This window comes from Stegodyphus dumicola, chromosome 6 (genome assembly GCF_044657685.1).
Source record: "Stegodyphus dumicola isolate Sdum_Otavi_A_Nest chromosome 6, ASM4465768v1".
In the NCBI taxonomy this organism is placed as follows: domain Eukaryota; kingdom Metazoa; phylum Arthropoda; class Arachnida; order Araneae; family Eresidae; genus Stegodyphus; species Stegodyphus dumicola.
In genome coordinates this window covers 91482305-91501279 of record NC_140773.1, presented here as the reverse complement: position 1 = coordinate 91501279, position 18975 = coordinate 91482305, and the positions used below count along the sequence as shown (strand labels likewise).

Sequence of the window (18975 nt, the reverse complement as noted above, 5' to 3'; positions counted from 1 at the left end):
TTGACTTTTCAAGGGGAAAAAAGCAACTCCCGTTCAATGAGCAATAATTAATAAACGCGAAGGTGTTTCGTCTTTTACTCAAGTAAGAATGATGATGCCAAACTGGCAAATTAAGTTAGGCCAAAATTGTAGTTCCGTGAAGTGATGGGATTTGAGTGAAAAGCAATTTATATAGTAAAATTTATAAAATTGGAATTATGAAATAGAACTCAAAGTAACTTCTACTAAAGAAATATTGATTATATTATCTCCTAATATAAATTTAGCAGAAGTATCAAAAAAGAGGGAACCCATATGTTAGGAAGTTTAATTTTGAACTACTTTTTGATACTTCTAAATTTATATTAGGAGATAATATAATCAGTATTTTAGCAAAAACGTAATGACTAATACAGTTATTACCACATTAGTGTTATTACTCAATTACATCTTTTGACATTAAAACTTAAATTCCACTTTGTAAACGGCCATCATAATTGGAAGCATTAGGAATTTGCGAGATTAATCTGGTCACTTTCTGCAAATGATGATACACCTAGTGAAAACGGCCGGCCGCCAAACTTTTGACTACATCATAAATTTGCACAATTAAAAAAACAATTAATTTAGACTATTTGGGCAACTGAACGCAGAGGCTGCTTACCAAATTACCGAAATTTATTCATGTGGGAGAAATAAGTTTTGCTTTCAGTAGAGGGTCCTACACGGAACGAAAAACATGGTATGCGTTCCTGAGAGAAAGCGACGTCGACTATGACACAGACTGGGCACTGCCCAATGGGCAGACCATGTGAAGGTGGCAACTATTGACTTCTAATTCCGTGAGCGCGAGAGGTCGACAAGTGATGGTAATTAAATGCCAAGTGATGCAAAATTTCTTTGTGTTTAATTAGCGCGAGAAGTTTCTAAATAATTGTTTTACTTTTCTAATCGGTACAATTCCGTTTAAGGGACCGTAAAAAATTGCTGCGAAAATATTTGCGCAAAAGCCCCAAATCTAGTAAACTCGCCCATTTAACCACGCGTCAAATCTAGCGAACGCACCAATTTCAAAGTGTTTAAATTTAGATAGTTCTATATTTGTAAGAGGCCATTTAAATACTAGTTTAGTTTTTTAATTCTTTTTGATAACGCTATGGATTTAACAATTTGGAAAAAGGCTAGTGACGTCTGCAATAGAATTTTTTCAAAGAAAAGGCATAATTCATGATAGAAAATTACGTTCGAACAACCACGAGATGAAATTATGCTGTACCGGTAACTCAGTAGCGAAATGGTAGTACAGGAAGGAAACTTGTAATGAGAAGAAAGGATTAAAGAAGTCAAAACTGGTTCGAAGGACCGAAAATCTCCTTTCTTACAGCCGTTAGGTTCATCTGTTTTGGGTGTCAGGAGATCACATCTATTGAATTTTTGAACTCTAGCTGAAGCTGAAACACAATACATTTGTAGACTAGAGCAGTTAAATGCGTGAGGTGTGTGCCGCAGCTTTAATTGCTCGGTCTAAGTTGAAAATCGGCGGACGTGGCAAAAATATTGAAGTTAACTTAAAGCCTTTTCAGTAGAAGAAAGAATAATGTTGGATGTGATCTTCCACTAAAATGGGTTTTCGGCAGATTACGTAGAGAATCAAATGAATGTTTCTCAGTCGCTGTTCCAGATCGATCGACCAAAACCTTACTGAACGTTATAAAGCAAAACATCGCTAAAGGAAGCATTAGTTATACTGACTGCTAGAAATCATACAAGTTAGATGAAATACAAGATGCCGGTTTTGAACATTTTACTGTAACTACAACTACAATTTTGTGGACCCCGAAAGTGGGTGTCATACACACAAAACAGTAGAGCCGCTGTAGGGCCATGCTAAATGGGTAATAAACGCCATCGGGGCACTGCTCGACAGCATTTCGAGTCAGAATTCATGTACAGATGTTTAAAAAAAAAAAAAAAAAAAAAAAAGAAGTCTCCTCTGCAATGTTAGAACACCCTCCCCCCCCAAAAAAAAAGGATATGCCTCTCGTTTAATTTCACTTATGCTTAGCCGTTTTTTATAAATTAAAATGATAAAAAATGCATTATGTAAATTTAACCTTTCATCGAATTAATTTAATAATTTTAGACAGTTATTTACTATTATGCTTCCACTCGGCATGTTTAGCCTTTTTTTTATAAATTATAGTAATAAAAAATGTATTATATGAAATTAACCTTTCATCTAAATTAAAATAATAATATGAGATATTTATTTACTACTAGCGGAAGTATCCGATGCCAGTTAAGTCAGATTGAGAGTAATGCACTTAACAACAAGGAGAACGATACCGCTGTAATCCTTCTCTAATAATGATGGAAAAAAATACGATTCATAGTCATACATTTTTCAGTCTGATGCGATATCGAATCCACATAAAAATTTCGATAGAACAATAAGCTAATTCTGTCTCATTATATCAGCAACAATGGCACACAGTTTTTAACGATTTTCGTCTTTTTCATCAAATGGTCGTAAAAGCTCAAGTTCCATCCAATATTTCACCTATATTAAAATGGATTAAATCTGGCAAAAAAAAATATTATGATTGATCAGAAATCATCAATAACACGAACAAACAAACAAACACACATTGTTCTTTTATATGTATAGATTTTTCAAAACTTACAAATTTTTGACTAACAAACTCTACGATTTGAAAGTGAATAGAAGCAACACAATTTCGAAATAAAGCATTTTTATCCCCAACACGTGAGACTGTTGCCTCTCGGAAAAATGACTGCGAAAATTAATGTTTTCGGAGTTTTTAATTAATACGTCACCTGATTAAAGTCGTACGAAGATGGGAATAGTCAAAATGGCTTCCCATAAATTTTTGGAATCGGGAATTATGCATCTAATCATTGGCGGTTCTATTTTTATTATTTCATCGTAAAATTTAGAAATTTATTATTAACAAACTCTAGGATTCGAAAGCGAGCAGTGGCAACAACTTTCGAAATAAAACAGATTTTCATCTCCAGCTTGCGAAACTACTGACACCCGGAAAAATGAGAGCGAAAATTATCTTTTTTCCGAGTTTTTAATTAATAGTTCTCATTTTAGCTTCTTTTTTTTTATTTTTTATTTTTTTTTATTTTAGAAAAAGTGGACGCTCACCTTTTCCAGGACCCAGAAAACAACTCACAGAAAACTGGGGAGCCTGTCCGGGATACGATAAAGAAACATGAAAGGTAAAATACTGTCTTATGCTAAATTACTATTTTAATTATGAGTATGCAGAAAAATACTAAATAACAAGATTTGAAAATAATCAAGGCAGAGTTAGGTCTAACAGTGCCAGGTGAAGCGAAAGTTATCGAAGTCAAAACATTAATTGAGAATGCTAATATTTAAAAAACTGACCTTGAATTTTTTCGTTGAATTATTAAAACGGTTGCGGAGGACCAAAGTACTAAGCAACTGAAGAGCAGTCAAAATTAGAGGCTGAAAAAATTAAGTTAGCTCAGCTTGAAAATGAAATCGAGCTCCGAAGTAAATGGCTGGTGAAAATTCTGATCACGCTGTTGATTACAAATTCTGAACCAGCATCGCGGAGAGAAAATATCATCAAAAGCGTTAAAACCCTGATTATAGCTATTCCTCAGAGATCGGAAGCTCTGCATTTGTTTTTCAATCACTTGAAAAGCATTTACTACCGAAAGCGTACAAGTTGAGTCAAGATCAGAAATGTTGATTAATTTTTGGTAATAAATGCAATCATGTTTTAACGTATACTTCCGAACAAGAAATGGCGGATTATGATAAAATAAAAGCATTGATCTTGAAGGAATTTCAGCCGACATCGGGTGAATGTTTGAATGATTTTAAAAATGGGCAGTGATACTGATCTGAGTCGCGTGTTCAGTTCGTGTCTCGACTCAGTGCAACTTTCGATTATTATTGCAGGTTAAGAGAGATAGATGAATTAAAAAAATTATGTGACTTCATTGTATCAGATAAGTTGTATGAAACGCTTGATTCTAAAACAAGCAAACATAATGGCATTTGGGAAGGCCAAAATTTGTTCCTACTAAATCCATCGGGAAGAAAGTGTGATTTATTTTATTCGCTCAGACGAAACTCCTTAGCCGATATCAGCAATACGTGAATCGAAACTCCAGAAAATAAAAGGCTTAATTTTTCAAAAACTATCCTGAAAAAGCACAGTGCTATTCGAAGGATTCAGTGTATACAAACTCGTAAAACAAAATAATAGCAAACTGGAAGTGTATCTCTGCTGTGTGTGAGGAGCTAAAGGTGAATTATTTCATCTTGCACGAAAATGCCCCAACGTTTCGGAAAAGATGAAAAACCGATCTAGAAAAAGGTGGTATCGGATTATTCCTTCACTACGTTATTTTTTATTTCGATAAACAAGAAACTTTTTTAAAAAAATGAGGAAATATTTAAATAAAAAAAAATAAAACATAAAGGAGTTATAAAATTTGCATTATGAGACTTAAAGCATTTACTCAATTTAAAAAGGGCAATAAAATTTCCCATTATTTATGCCTTTTATAATTTTGTGCCATTTTATGTGATGTCAGAAAATCGCATCAAAGTCTATAAACTATAAATAAAAAAACTTAAGCAAGCATACAAATCAAATTAATTGAAACTGATTTTATATATGTATATATATATATACATATCCATTATAAAATTGATAACATAATGCAAAAAAATTAGTAAAGGTAGTAGCAAGCAAGTTTCATAAATAAGCACATGAAAGGTAAATGTAAATGAGAGAGGGAAACTTCTGTAAATTGAATACTTATGTAAGCAAATAATGAACATATTAATTAGTTGCAACAAGCTAATATTGCTAATGCAAGCTGCAGCATTTGTTAATAAATGTTTACCTCTCCATGCAAATCTGAATTTAAAAGCATAAGGGCACAGGTTAGTGTATGAACAGCATCTGAAACAGAAACAGAAGAATTGAAGGTTTACACAGTTAAAACAAAACAGCAAAATAAAAGTCAAACCTTTTAAAGTTGCAGCATTAATCACAATACATTACTGTTTCATAGGGACAAAAATTTCAACAGAAACCATGAACAAATCAAGAAAAATAATATTTTTAATCTTCAATCAAAATTCTTTTTAAAAAGGATAGGAAATCTTTGAAAGGTAAATTAGTGATCTGAAATCTTTCTGCAAACAATTTAATAGCCTTGTAATAAAATACTAGTAACTGTCAAAGTTTAGCAATACGTTTACCCAGATAAAATACTTTGAAAAAAAAAAAAAAAAAGAAGTTGACACGAGATTTCTCTTTCAGGAACACTTCCTTCTGCCTTGTTCTTTTTAAGTTTCTTTCAGTGAATATCTACACTCACTCAGCCTCAGCCAGTAATGTGTAATGTATTACATACATTAATGTATGTAGGAGGTACTGCCTCAGCTCTCCAATCGTCGCGTCTTGCGCTTCACTTTTAAAATACCTATGGCCTTCGGCGGTATTTCCAAACATAACAGTAAATAGACTCAGTGCGTTACAGGTTCGTTGTGCCAGCAAGATACAAGGTCCAAAAAGTATGATAGATTAAAATTACCTATACCACCGTTAGGGGCTTAGCAGGGCTTAGTAAAGCTATAAACGGGACATTAAATACTAAAACGGAGCCATCTAGGCCCACAGACAGCTGATCAGCAACTATATTGCTTTTTTCGGGGGGGGGGGGAGGGAAAGTTTAACTACTACAGACCTAAACTTCTTCTCTAAAGACTGGTAATATCTACCAGCCACTCCGACAAATAACGCTTAATTACAAACTCTGTAATATAAAATAAAACACATGTTACATGTACACTGCGAAAAAAAAACAGTTTTATATATCTCCCGTTCTATTGGGCCGATTGACGAAATTCAACTTGCGTTTTTCATGTCTCGAAAGCGCGACTTAGGATATATATTAGATTTATATATATCATTACTCTAATATAGGTATTTTGACACAAAATAGGGCTTTTTCTGAAATGGCATGTCAATTTTTTTTTTTTTTTTTTTTTTTTTTTTCATATTTCGATGCTACGATTCAAATTATGCCAAACTGCCAAATTTTGTAAAAATTGTAAGAATAGTTTTTTAAAAAAATTAGCTTTCAAATTTTAGCTCCTCGATGTTAATTGAATTTGATATCTATTTATTAGTATCTCTCTCTCTTTTTTTTATTATTATTATTAAACTTACTTTATTCCTTCTTCCAGAATTCGAAGTTTAGGCTTAATCCAAATATAATTCGCACATTTTTTTATGATTTATTTTTATATATTTTTTATAAATTTTTCGAAAAAAAATTGTATTTATAACCTATACGTTTTTACCATCGTCTAAATTAGATGTATTTCTAGGCACACCTGCAAACTCACAGTTTTTATTCAGAATTTTATAAGATCTAGAAGTGTTAGAAACATTTTTTTAATTAAAGAGTTCTGTAAATTTCCATAAAAATTATGACTTACTGTATCGTATGAATTAGATATTCTTAAAAAATTAAATAAAATTTTAAACTATTAAAAAGTACTTTAATGCTTTTAAATCACTCAGTTATTTATTTAGTTACAGAAAGATTAAATTTACAAGGTAAATAAAAAATCCTATATTTTGCCGAGTGTCCACACAATTAGAACTGGTTATGCGTGGAAGATATATTTCGCATAGTGGCAATATCTCTCAAGAACAGTGGACGATACATGGTAGCATAACTTAACGTAAGTTGACTGTCCAAAATTTTGGAAAGACATAGCTAAAGATGTTCCTAATAACAAAATAACTATGTCTATCCTAAAACTAAAATACATAATTCATCATACTGACTATATTATCAATCATTAAGTGAAAATTACGTTAACAAATCCACATAAAATACAAGCTCTAAATAGCAATCAATATCACACAAATAAAAGAATTTGCATAATAAATAAATAACGTACCTTGAGACTTAAATATATTTGGATTGGAATCAAGGTAACGCTTAGAGAAATGCACTAAAACTCTTTCTCTTTCTTGCGTTTCTCCTACAAGGCAGAACTGGCTCAAAAATTTCCTAAGGGCAACATCTAAACTATCTCCAGTAAAATCGAAGAATTTTAAATATTCTTCAGCTACTGCTCTGCTAAATTCATTGCTGGGAAAAGATAAAAATGCAATAAATATTCATAATAAATGGTTTTAAGAAGTTTTTTGAGAGATAATAACGGATGTCTGTCAATAAAAATTAATTAGAAAGCAAAAACGTATATTAATAAAAAAAGTTTCACAAAAAAATAAATAAACTTCTTATGCTGCATAAGAATTATATCGGCTAAATAAGCTTTCTATTTACAAACTATTAACGTTTTAAAAATTAGTAAACTCAATGGTAGCAAATCAGATTTTCTCGAAACGGTTCATATCTATAAAAATATCTTGGTTCTGATCCTAACTTTCATCCTTCTTTACCGTTTGCTTTTATAAAATATGATTTTTAGTTGTCGTTCATTCACCTTTCGATCAACAGACAGCACTAAGCATTTCGTTTTCAATCACTTTTCATTATCTAGATAGAACATCGGTATTTAAATTTTCTGGCAGTGCGACCCCGTAAAAATGCAAATGATTCCAAAAACGATTCCGTGACCCAGTTAGAGCATCAACTCTTAGTGATATACCATAAATTTAGGTTTTTTAGAAACTTTAGCTACCTTGCGACCCCACTAGTAAATTTCGCTACTCCAAATGGGGTCACGACCCTGAGTTTCAGTACCACTGAACTAGAACATTAGTTCTCACGTAAAGAAGTTTTTTTTTCGGGGGGGGGGGTCATTTTCCTTCTTGTGCCTGAAAAATATAACTTTATTTTGCCTTCGAAACTGTAGTGTCGTAAATTATGCCAATTTATTTGGCTCATTACTGGTTTCTTACAAATTTAATTCTTTGGCATGTTCTTTTATAACACAGAAAGCCTGAACTCTAAAAGCCGCCTTCGTTTCCTCAATCACAAAATTTCATTTCGAGCAACGTTTTATTCAAAGAAACAATAATTAATTATATGAAAGAAAGCAACATATTTTTTTCAGCAAACGGGAAACCAAAATTTTCTCTGAAATACACTGTGAACCCATATTTTCTGCTTCCCACAATGAATTGTACTGTCTTACCAGCTTGATTAAAAAATGCGTCTGTTGTATCCTTGCCGAATATTCTTTCTTGGCGATTTAATTTAGAAATTAACATTTTAATTTATAGTGTCAGTCAGCACTAATTATAACTACATAATATAAATGCAGACATTATATTTTACGTTTATGGCGGTAAAGAGAATGCGTTCCTGGGTTTTGATAGATAATATTATTCCCTACATAAAATTCCTTTAAAGCAGAAATGACGAATATTTTAAGACCAGCATATCCTAAACACGAAAGTTGTTTGCGAAGACGTATATCTCTCTTTAAAGGAAATAAAAAATATGTTATTTATCCGTTCAGTTATTAAAACGCTTAATCGTATGTGTTGCTATACGTTACATAATGTATTGTCAAGGAAGGAAATGCAAGTTAAAAAAAAAAAAAAAAACTTACATGTAATCCAGTAGTAATAATAATAAAAAATTTTATTAAAAATTTATCATTAAATCATTTTTATATATCTCGTTAATTAAATAGGACGAATAAGTAAGGAAAAGTTAGTGTTTTTTTACCTAATTTTTGTTATGGGGGTATATTACCACCACTGTTCGCTTTAACTAATGAGCTTAAAGTAATACAACGAAAACTATTCTGCTTTTAAAAGCAATTTTGAACTGAAAAAATTGTTACGAATTTTATATATATACAAATACTTTTAGTGAAACTATATGTAAAACTGTAGTATCTCTTGTGTAGTCAGTCTAGCATAATATGCTTCAAAAATGCGAAGGTCCAAAAATGCGAAATAATGTTTCATGGGCAAGTCCATTTAACACTGAGGTAAATGGCTATCTCGCTAAATATGCATGATAGCGCCAAGATGTCGAAGGTTTTGGCGACTAAATTTTGTTGCTAAGTTTGGCTAGAAATCGCCAAAAGTGTCCAAACTCTGATTCATAAATGTAACGTAACTGTATTCGGCGCACCCTTTATGTAACTGTAACTGCATATGCCTTCCAGCAATTTCGAGAAATCGAAGGTCTGGAAAATTTTCGTTGGCCGGGTGAAAACTACCGAAGTGAGCATCAGTTCTTATTTTCGAAGTATGGAGAGATGTCCGATCAAGCTTCGCTCTTTAGACATGATTTTCATTGTGTTGTGTTTAACGTTCATTGTGTTGTGTTTAAAGTTTGAAGAGGTAACTATTGATTGTGTTCTGTCATACTGAGAAGTGCTACGAGTGATTTCGAGAAAAATTTCAGAATTCTACAGTGTTCCTTTTGTTAAAATAGATTTTATCACGCTATCATCGGTTCTGTGTGCATTCAGTCCATTTACGTATTTAACAATATGTAAGAAGAACTTTGTATTTGGTATCATTAAACTCAAGTAAATAGGAAATTAATGCGTTTAGAGCCGAAGCAAGTAAATCTAACTTAGCTTGGCAATAAATACTGCTCACACAAAGTAATAAAGTAATTCAGCACGAAATCTGAACTGAATTCTAACAAAGAAAACTTTTGCTCTCGAGTGCTGGTGAACGTTGTTTGTCTGCATTGACACTCGTGACATAATTCGCCATCCGAGATTTGGTTTACTCTCGTAAACAGCTTCCTTGGTCACCTAACCTTAAATAATTCTGAAACGGAATGGAATTGGAATTGTGCGGGAATAATTACGGAAATTCCTAGAATGCGAGCTAAGAGATGGAGATACTCGCCTCCTCCATCATTTTATTTCATTCGTCTATCAAAATATCTTACAACTATTAAGTTATAAGACATTTTGATAGACGAATGAAATAAAACATTTTTGCCTCAAATAGTCTCTAATTATCTATTCTGCATCTAACTGTGTCTTTCGCATTTTTCACGGGAGGCTGAGAGATTATCAGTTTTGCCACAAAACTGTACTTTTTTGGCAGTTCAGAATCTTAATATGCCTTTCTTTTATATAACGAACTTGAATTTTGTAATATGCTATATTTTAGTACAATAAGAACTTTCAATAATCAATTAAAACTACAAGGATATACATAATTTCATAAAACATAACAAACCTCATAACGTATATAAATTACATAATACATATATTGAAATAAATAGAAGCAAACTCCCAAAGTTTTCTCACAAATTTCACAAAAGCTCAGTGTGTCTTAACTTCGCTTGATATGTTAGATACCTATCTGAAAATCCATTAAAAAAATAGTTTTCCATCATTTCTGTACTATGCACTCCTTCTACCATTGCTAGACGATCAACTCCTCCCCCTCCTTTCTAAAACTCGAAAAATACATATATACTCATTTAAATTTAGATTATCTTTTAATACGAATAGAATCTTTTAATCGTATGATCATTGTTAATAAATCAAACAAGAAAAATGTGGAAAATGTTGATAAATAAGAAAATTTGAAAAGTAGTTTTATTTTCATAAACTAAAAGTAAATAATCAACAAGTAAATAAAAGACTGACCGCATTCCCTTCCCTGAAATTATGAAATCATGCTCCGGTGTTGAATCCCTGCATTAAAAACATTTATTTGCAGGTCAATGTAAATTGACGGTTTAAAATATATAAATTTAATTATATTTGGTGATGTAGCACTATTTTGTGATTTTCTGCTAAATTTTGACTGCAAATCCACTTTTGATGATAAGAATCCTCACATTTAAAAATATGTTTTAAAATCTATATGGACTGGGAGCTAATTTTAACAGATACTGTTTGTTTTGAACGTATAGAATCAGCTTTGTTTTTTCAAACCAATTTGGAGCTCAGAGCTGACACAGCTTCCTTGGAAAAAAAAAAAAAAAAACAAGAGGAAGGTCTTTATAAATTGAAAATAACAAAACCTAAGGCAGAAGACAAAATTACCTGTAGAAGCACAAAATATCAGTTTGTGTCTATTCCAAGAAGATACTGACACCTAGTTTATGGAAAATAACCAATTCGTTTATACCACGGCTTTTGATATGTTGTTGGGAAGGAAGAGATTTAGAATGAAAACATACTATATTTAAAATGTGTACTATATTTAAAATTTGTATCAAATTATATTTAAAATGTGTACTATATTTAAAATTTGTATCAAATTATATTTAAAATGTGTACTATATTTAAAATTTGTATCAAATTATATTTAAAATGTGTACATAAAGTGAATATTCCTGCACCTTTTATATACATTTTAAATATACGTAGTTAAAAATGTATTTTGAATGCAACCGTTTTAAATGGCATGCGAAATTAGCTGTTTGATCCAAGTCAAGAAAGAGAAATTCACTCACGTTTTGCAATACAACCAAAATTTAAGATTTAATTTGCGTAAGGATTACTTTTAAATTCATTCTAAATCACCTGAAAGACGAAGGAATAAAACAAACAAATACAAAAATAAATTCTATTTGGAATACAGTATTTAGAAAGTATTTAGCGCTAAATGAAATGACATTATCAACTAATGCATAACATGTAGGCACTTTTTATTGGGAAGAATTGATTACTTTTAGCAAGCACATACTCTTTCCGACTTACAAGTCTGATCTTTCATCAGAAAAATGTAATAAACGAGAATTACTTACTCATTCGATACACGTAAAGCCCATGAAAATTGTGCAAACATACTTAGCGATATTAAGATGTTTAGAGATATTATCATTCAGAAGCACGATTTTCACTAATCGTATATATGAATAAATGGATTACATATGTTTAATGTGTTATTATTTCGATATAAAATGTACCTATTTTGATGACATAATGAATTTTAGAGCAATGAAAAAGACATCATTTTGACTTCAAGTGAATTTACTACCTAAAAGACAATCCGTAAGTTATTTTTAATTGGGAGGAGGGGGAAGAACAATACCCAACACAGCCTACTGCAAAAGTGGTATTCGTTATTAGAAAATAAAGTAATTCAAAAATCACAGACAAGGAAACCAAGTACAACTTATTATAGGATAATCTCACATCAAAGAAATGATTATATCAAACGACGTGGACAATATTCGACATGCATTTTATATAAAATGTCCACAAAATACCAGATGATGAGCACCTTCCACGACTTCAGTTTAAGAGATAAAAAATAAAAAATCTGTGTTTATATTACGTAATAAAAGTAAAGCTGGATTAAGTTGAATAGATCAAACGATTTTCTTCAACATTGGAGTAATTGCTTTTCTGTAGGTTTTAGGACTGTCATCGATTTTTCTTCCCTTTTCCTATCACCCCTCTCTATTTCTGTATGGTACTGAAGTTTCTTCCACTCTACCTCCCCAGATCCAATCAATGTGTAGCAATTCGATCAACTGGGTATCGAATTTCTTTCTTTTTCATTTGGTCCCACATTAATCAGAACCATTACAGCAGTAGACCGACATACACCATTCCAGATCATTCTACTTCTTCTGCCTCATTGTACTTGAGCCTTTTATTGAGCCTTCAAGTTCCATTATGTACAGCAATGAATTAAAACTAAGCTGGAAGAACTTTGTGCATTGAAGTAAGAAATGAGCTTTTACTGTGGTTAAGTGAATAACAAAAAAAAAAAAAAAAAAAAAAAAAAAAAAAAAAAAAAAAACGCTTAGGTTCTGCAAAAGAAATAAATTAATGCAAAAAATTGCGATTATGCATAAAATGTAAGATCCATCGTAGAACAGATTTAAATAAAACTGATAAAAACTTCGTATCATTCATACACATATTTAAAGTATGAGAAATAATTATGAAAGGCTTAAAAATCACATAACTGAAACAGGTCTTAGACGTCACGAAAATTGATTTTATTACAGACCGTGCCCATAAAAGTCCTTATCCGGCCTTTGTTTTCGCAACAATTGGTCGCAGACATATACTTCTACTTAAAAAAAAAATTAATGACGCAAAGATTTATATTTGTCATTTTTAAAATTAAAGAAATAAGTTTTGTAATAAATACAAAATCTCACTTTTTATACATTCTTACATTCCCTATTCAGGAAAATGTTATACTCCTCATTAACAAAACACAGAAAGCGAGACTCCCGTACGACAAAAATTGACCAAGCTATTTCATATAAAAATCGTAGATCATATTCAGAAGCCGTACAGAAGTTGAAAAGCAAAATGTTTGTTCTTCAATTTGTATACGACCCCTAAATATGTAGCAAAAATAAAATATCGTGCTTATTAAAACTAACGCACACTGCGCAAAAAAATAAATGGGACAGTTCTATATCTCCCGTTCTACTGGGCCTATTGACGAAATTCAAATTTCGTTTTTCATGTCTCGAAAGCGCGACTTAGGATCTAGATTTATATATAACATTGTTCTAACATAAACTAATTAAAATTAAATTAAAAAGCCTATGACTTGCGCTAAAGCTGCAAAGTAATAAACCAATAATTTATAAGAAAATTTTCCATATAACTTCTCCAAGGAACAGAAATTTAAAACCATCAATGAAAAAATTTATTAGAATATAAATTAGTATTTTAAATTTTAACATTTTGTTTAAATCTGCTAAGAAAACTTTTTAATCGCAAAAATAAATTTTAAATATTGAAAAAGTAGCCATTGTCATTGATCGCAGATTAATCGACTTATCAAGTGGATAAACCAATCTATCATCAATTAACAATAGCTAAATTAAGAGAGTGTTTCATCTTACTTCCATGTAAGCATCAAATTATTTGCTAGATTCAAACCATAAGTCACATAAATACTTAATCCAAATAAAGACATTAGTCCCTTTAAGCCAAAAAGAATCTTGTAAAACAAAACAGCAAATAATCTTAAAATTAAAGTTAGTCAATAAGAACACAATTAATCTGAATGAGATGCTTACTTTAGAAGACACATGTGCCAGACGAGAGAGAGGAGCTCTTATTCAACAGCAACCCACAGTGTAATTCTCGATGTTGGGATGCATAAAGCAAGATTTCAACAACTGCCATATGCGCATGCAAAAGCGGGATTCGTGTCAGTAATATGAGCTTACGCCCTTCATGCATCCATGTGCGTTGTTCAATGCACCACTGCAGCTACATACACTTAAGCTGTAGCGTTAACGTAAGGCAAAGCAATGACTGTTGTGAAAATAGCCTGTGGCCCTCAAAATGACACCTCAGTGTACGTGCAGGAACACTTTTGTTTTGTCACACAATTTATTCCCTATGTTAGAATGCATGATAACGCTGCATCATCCATATGGGCCATTCGCACAGGATGCCTGTTCTCTCGGTCACAGGTGTATCGAAATGCTGATTAAGTTTCGCTCCATCCATTCTTCCTCGAAATATCGCGTCTATAGCCGCATGACAATGATACGATTTCAGCCACCCCAAGCAGCAATTTCTTTGCAACTAGCAGTCAAGGTGCGCTGTTATTTTTTTCACGACCAAATTCGAGCTCCCGTTGCTGTACGTTCTACCTTTTTCACAAGGCATACCCTACTTTCAATCAAACAAATGAAAATGAAATGCGATTCCGGTATGGATAATCCGTCCTTTTTTCTTGCTCCTTTGTACTGATTTTATGTGCGTTACAGTTATTTGCATAAGAGCTGATTGCTAATTATTTTAATATCTCGCTCTGTTCTAGGTATAATGTAAATTTCACATCGATATGCTGCTTCTTTCGAGATATTGCAATTTTATGGTCAGCAACGTAACTATCTCAAAAGTATTATATACATGAATTTTAACATTGTCTGTTATATTGTACAAAACAAGCCGTTAATAATGTCAAAACTCGTATTTAAAATATTTAATCGAATTTTAGAGAATGGAAGGAAATGAGTAGCTGGAAATATCAGAAGCATAAAAACTGGATAAAAAACCCTTTTAATACTTTTAATAAAGATGATATTTGACTTAAAATATTAGCTCAGTACAAAATATTTTTCACTGTAAGGAATAAATATTCCAATGTTCATAAGATATATTGCTTTTTTTATGCAATGAAAAATACTGCAAAATAGTTTCCATTCCTAGGTTAAAAGAATGTGTGCACTAGTGAATTAAATATATTACATTTAATACACCCTGTGAAACATACGCAAAAGAAATGACAGGGAAAAAATACTTACTTCTTAGATAAATGCCTGGACACGTCGGTCTTTTTAAAACCATCTAAAGTATAAAGCCGCTTTGCCAAACGGATGGCAGAAGGCATATCCACCGCTTTTGGACTGTATCGAAAACTATGTAAACTTTCTATATCAGATTCATCATCTGTCGGCGGTGACTCGCTTCTCTGTGGTGGTGTCTCTATTTCTTCTGATTCTGTAGCCGCTGATTCTTCATCATAACTTTCTGTTAGCTCGTGATAAGACACATCAGCAAAAGTATCTTCAGAACACTGTGATGTAGGACTTTCTGCACTTAAATCTACCTTATCTTCAACTGGTTTCGGCACAGATAGAGAGCTGCTGCGAGAAGTAGGTGATTTATCAGCGGTCAAAGTTTGTAAGGTAATCTGTGGTTTATAAGTATCGGGCACGCAAGGTTCAAAATTCAGTTCGATGTTAGGTGGCACTTGTTTAATAGTCTTATTCAGAATCTTACTTTTATTGGTTATATCTTGGAAAATATCTGTGACATTCTCTTTCTTATCTAAGTCCATCATCCAGTCATCATCTAAATTTATTTCGGAACCAGGAGAAAAACTGCCATCAGGAGAGCCCAGGTCCGAGTCTGTGCCTCTGGACAAATCAGTAGCATCATCAAGGCTGCTAATGGCAGAAATTTGTTCGCTAGTGCATTCAAAATCTCCACTACCTTCGCTGTCTCTTCGAATGGTGGTTGAAGAGTCTGAAGGAATGATTTCAGAACCGGAAGATTCACTAAGAGGATCTGAATGAGAAGGCTTCGTATCTTGGGCATCCGTCAGTTTAACACTAATTTTTAAAGGCGAAGCTGTTTCACTAGAACTTTGTGATAAGTCACTTTTGGACGAGTTTTGGATTTCATCAGGACTTCTAGATCTGGAACAAACACCCGGACATGAACTGCCAAAATACTCATCATTTCCAATTTCATTGTACACCTCGTCTGCTTTAGTGTCTAGCAAAGTATCTAGTGATGAAGCTAATTCGTCTTCTATATCAATATTTACAGTAGCTAAAGAAGATTTCTGAAGGTGGTCTTCGCTCCTCGAAGTTCTAACAAAACTAGTGGAGTAACTAAAAGGCATTTTTTTCTCAATGATGGGACTATGGAAGGAGGATACAACGTTTTTTAATTGTCTTCCCCGTAACTTCTCAGTTTCCTCTGGACTTGCGGGTGTGGAATGGTAACCGAAAGAAAAGAAATCTAATTTTTCGTTCTTGGAACACATTTTAGAGGCCTGAGAGGAATCGGAGTTAAGACTGATGTACAGTTCATTAGGCATCATGAAAGGCTTCTTATTTGGGAATGTTTTCTTTGCGCAGAAAATATTATCACCACATTCAATGCTGTGGTACGAGAGATTATCACCGGTTGGCACAGAAGGAACTGTAGACGAATTCGCACTTTTTTCATTTTCAATGTTTTTTATGCCGACTAAAGATGGTTTTAGATGACTATCTTTTACCATAACACTGCTGTCATATCGTTCCATGACCTGCTAGCTTCAAATCAAACGGAAATCCGAGAACACCTAGTGGGTTCTACATATGACTGTAGAATAACAGTGCATAAACTGGATACAAATAAATCAACCGATATCGTCGACATTTGACAACAAATATATGTTTCTGGATCCTTTGCGCTCATTTTCAAATACACGTGAAACCAAGAGCTAAAAATAGAAAAAGAAAAATAATGTAGATTACGGTCACTAAACACCCAAATTTCATACAAAAATATTTAAATATGTTATAATAAAAAGATTACAATTAGAATAAAACTAAATTTCAATAATAACAATTTTAAGGGCTATCACATCCCTTTTCTTGATTTCATAGGTGGCTGCAGGTCACGGAGAACCTACTCGCGGGCAATATTTTATTTCTGAGTAGCGAAATGATGCCTGAAAATATCGTAATTCTATGATCAGAGTTCGTTCGAAAGAGTTAAACAATGACAATCAATGCAACAGTAAAGCAGACTAGTCAGAGAAACCATGTGAAGGCAATTACTGTTTTGAGAAGAGCTTGCAGCTTCGCCATAGGTCGACAGAAAAATCACTAGATTTAGCAAGCTTTATAGGGGCGTGGAGAAAACTTTCTAAGAAACATACAATTTATCAGGCCGAAACGGCAAGAAGGGAGTTTAGCAAATAAAATGATAAATTAAGTATTCTAAGGATAGCATCTAGACGTCGTTTACTAATGGCATTCGTAAAATAATGATTAATTTCAATAACTTAAATAACTAGTTTTTAAAGAATTTTTGGCGCTCTTTTCCATAAAGACGTTAATGGGTTTTATACCCAATTCCTTGTGTACCGCGCTGTTCTTAATGAACTAATGATCAGGAGATTAGGCGCAATATTATGCTTTGACTTCGTTATGTTAAAGGGACATGCAAAACCTTAGACGAGATATACGTAGGCAATAATGGGGCCTAATATGACCTTGTAAATGAGTAACCTGTCGCCTAAATAAAGAACAAAGTTCCGGCGCATAAAGCGAAGTAGAGACGTTTATTCTTTCGAACTTGGAAATTAAGTGAGTAATCTGAGGCTTCCATGTAAGCTGTTGATTCAATATAACACCGACAGCTACCTTAATGGGTTGGGTTTCAAGGAAAGTGATCTTTGCATATATGAGAAGATTGGAGAACGTGACCACTATCTATTTAATTGCCTATTTTCATACAACTATCGTATGTGAAAGTGAACAGCTGAGAGTTCTCATACTTGAACAGCTAAAATATGCATAAACAGAAGTACAATACGTTTCAGGTATTAAAAATGTCTTTTTTATTTATTTTTTCGTATTGTTAAAGAAAAAAATATTGCACAATTTAATTAATAGGTATCAAACACAAAATTAAAGAATTTTTTATAGCAAAAATGCCCATTTCGCAACCGTTTTGCTTTCATAAAAAACATTACTCACCAGTTCAGTTGTTTCACAGACCTTAATTACGTAAAGTACGTGAGCGGGATACAACACTATTATTTTAAAACATTATGTTTTTAGTATTTTTCACAATATTGGAAATATTTTAGCATGAACGTTGCCAGACAATAGGGCAGCTATAGAATTAGAATTTACTATGAGCAGTAAATCACACAATTCTACATAAAGTTATATGAATCTGTATTTTCCATTTTCTTCGTTTCTAGCTTATTTTGTGTAATAATGTTATTGGCTTTTTTTCCCATTCTTACATTAAAATACCCCTTTACATGCATATATATGCATATATATGCGCTAAGCCAGAAATAATGCGTATAAAATTTCGACGAGTTTATACTCAATAATAGAACGTATATCAAGTTTCAAAACAGAGATAAAACGACATCCGCATCTTCCATCTATGGAAAAAATTATGTTTGCATGCTGTTTCGATGTAGATATCTGCAAGCAAAACATACAAACAGCAGATGAAAAACACAACATTGTGCATCATTCTCAGTGTTTCTTCGGAATTCTTTCATACACAATGATTTATAGTAACTATACAGATAACATAATTCTTAGAAATACAAAAAGTTATAATAGAATTTCCAAGAATCATGATTCTGAGTTAAGAAAGAATATTAGTAACTATAAAATAATATTCCCAATATTTAGAATGAGCAACGCTGATATTTTACACTGCCGATAGAACAGCAAGTCCACTTGGGAACTGCACTTACAATCTGACCTCGACAGACGTGACCATAAGCAAAAACGCACATGCAT

General features: G+C 32.5%; 1 protein-coding gene across 1 annotated transcript in view; it reads right to left on the bottom strand.

Annotated features, from left to right (window-relative positions):
- LOC118202627 (uncharacterized) overlaps positions 1-18975 on the bottom strand; it is a 393249-nt gene that overhangs the window by 61158 nt on the left and 313116 nt on the right. The window contains exons 5-7 of the mRNA XM_085818671.1: positions 15226-16919; positions 6977-7170; positions 4900-4958 (exon numbers count right to left, since the gene is read on the bottom strand). Of these exons, the coding sequence (XP_085674797.1) occupies positions 4900-4958; positions 6977-7170; positions 15226-16739 (1767 nt within the window). The 5' untranslated portion in view covers positions 16740-16919. The remainder of the gene's footprint in view (positions 1-4899; positions 4959-6976; positions 7171-15225; positions 16920-18975) is intronic.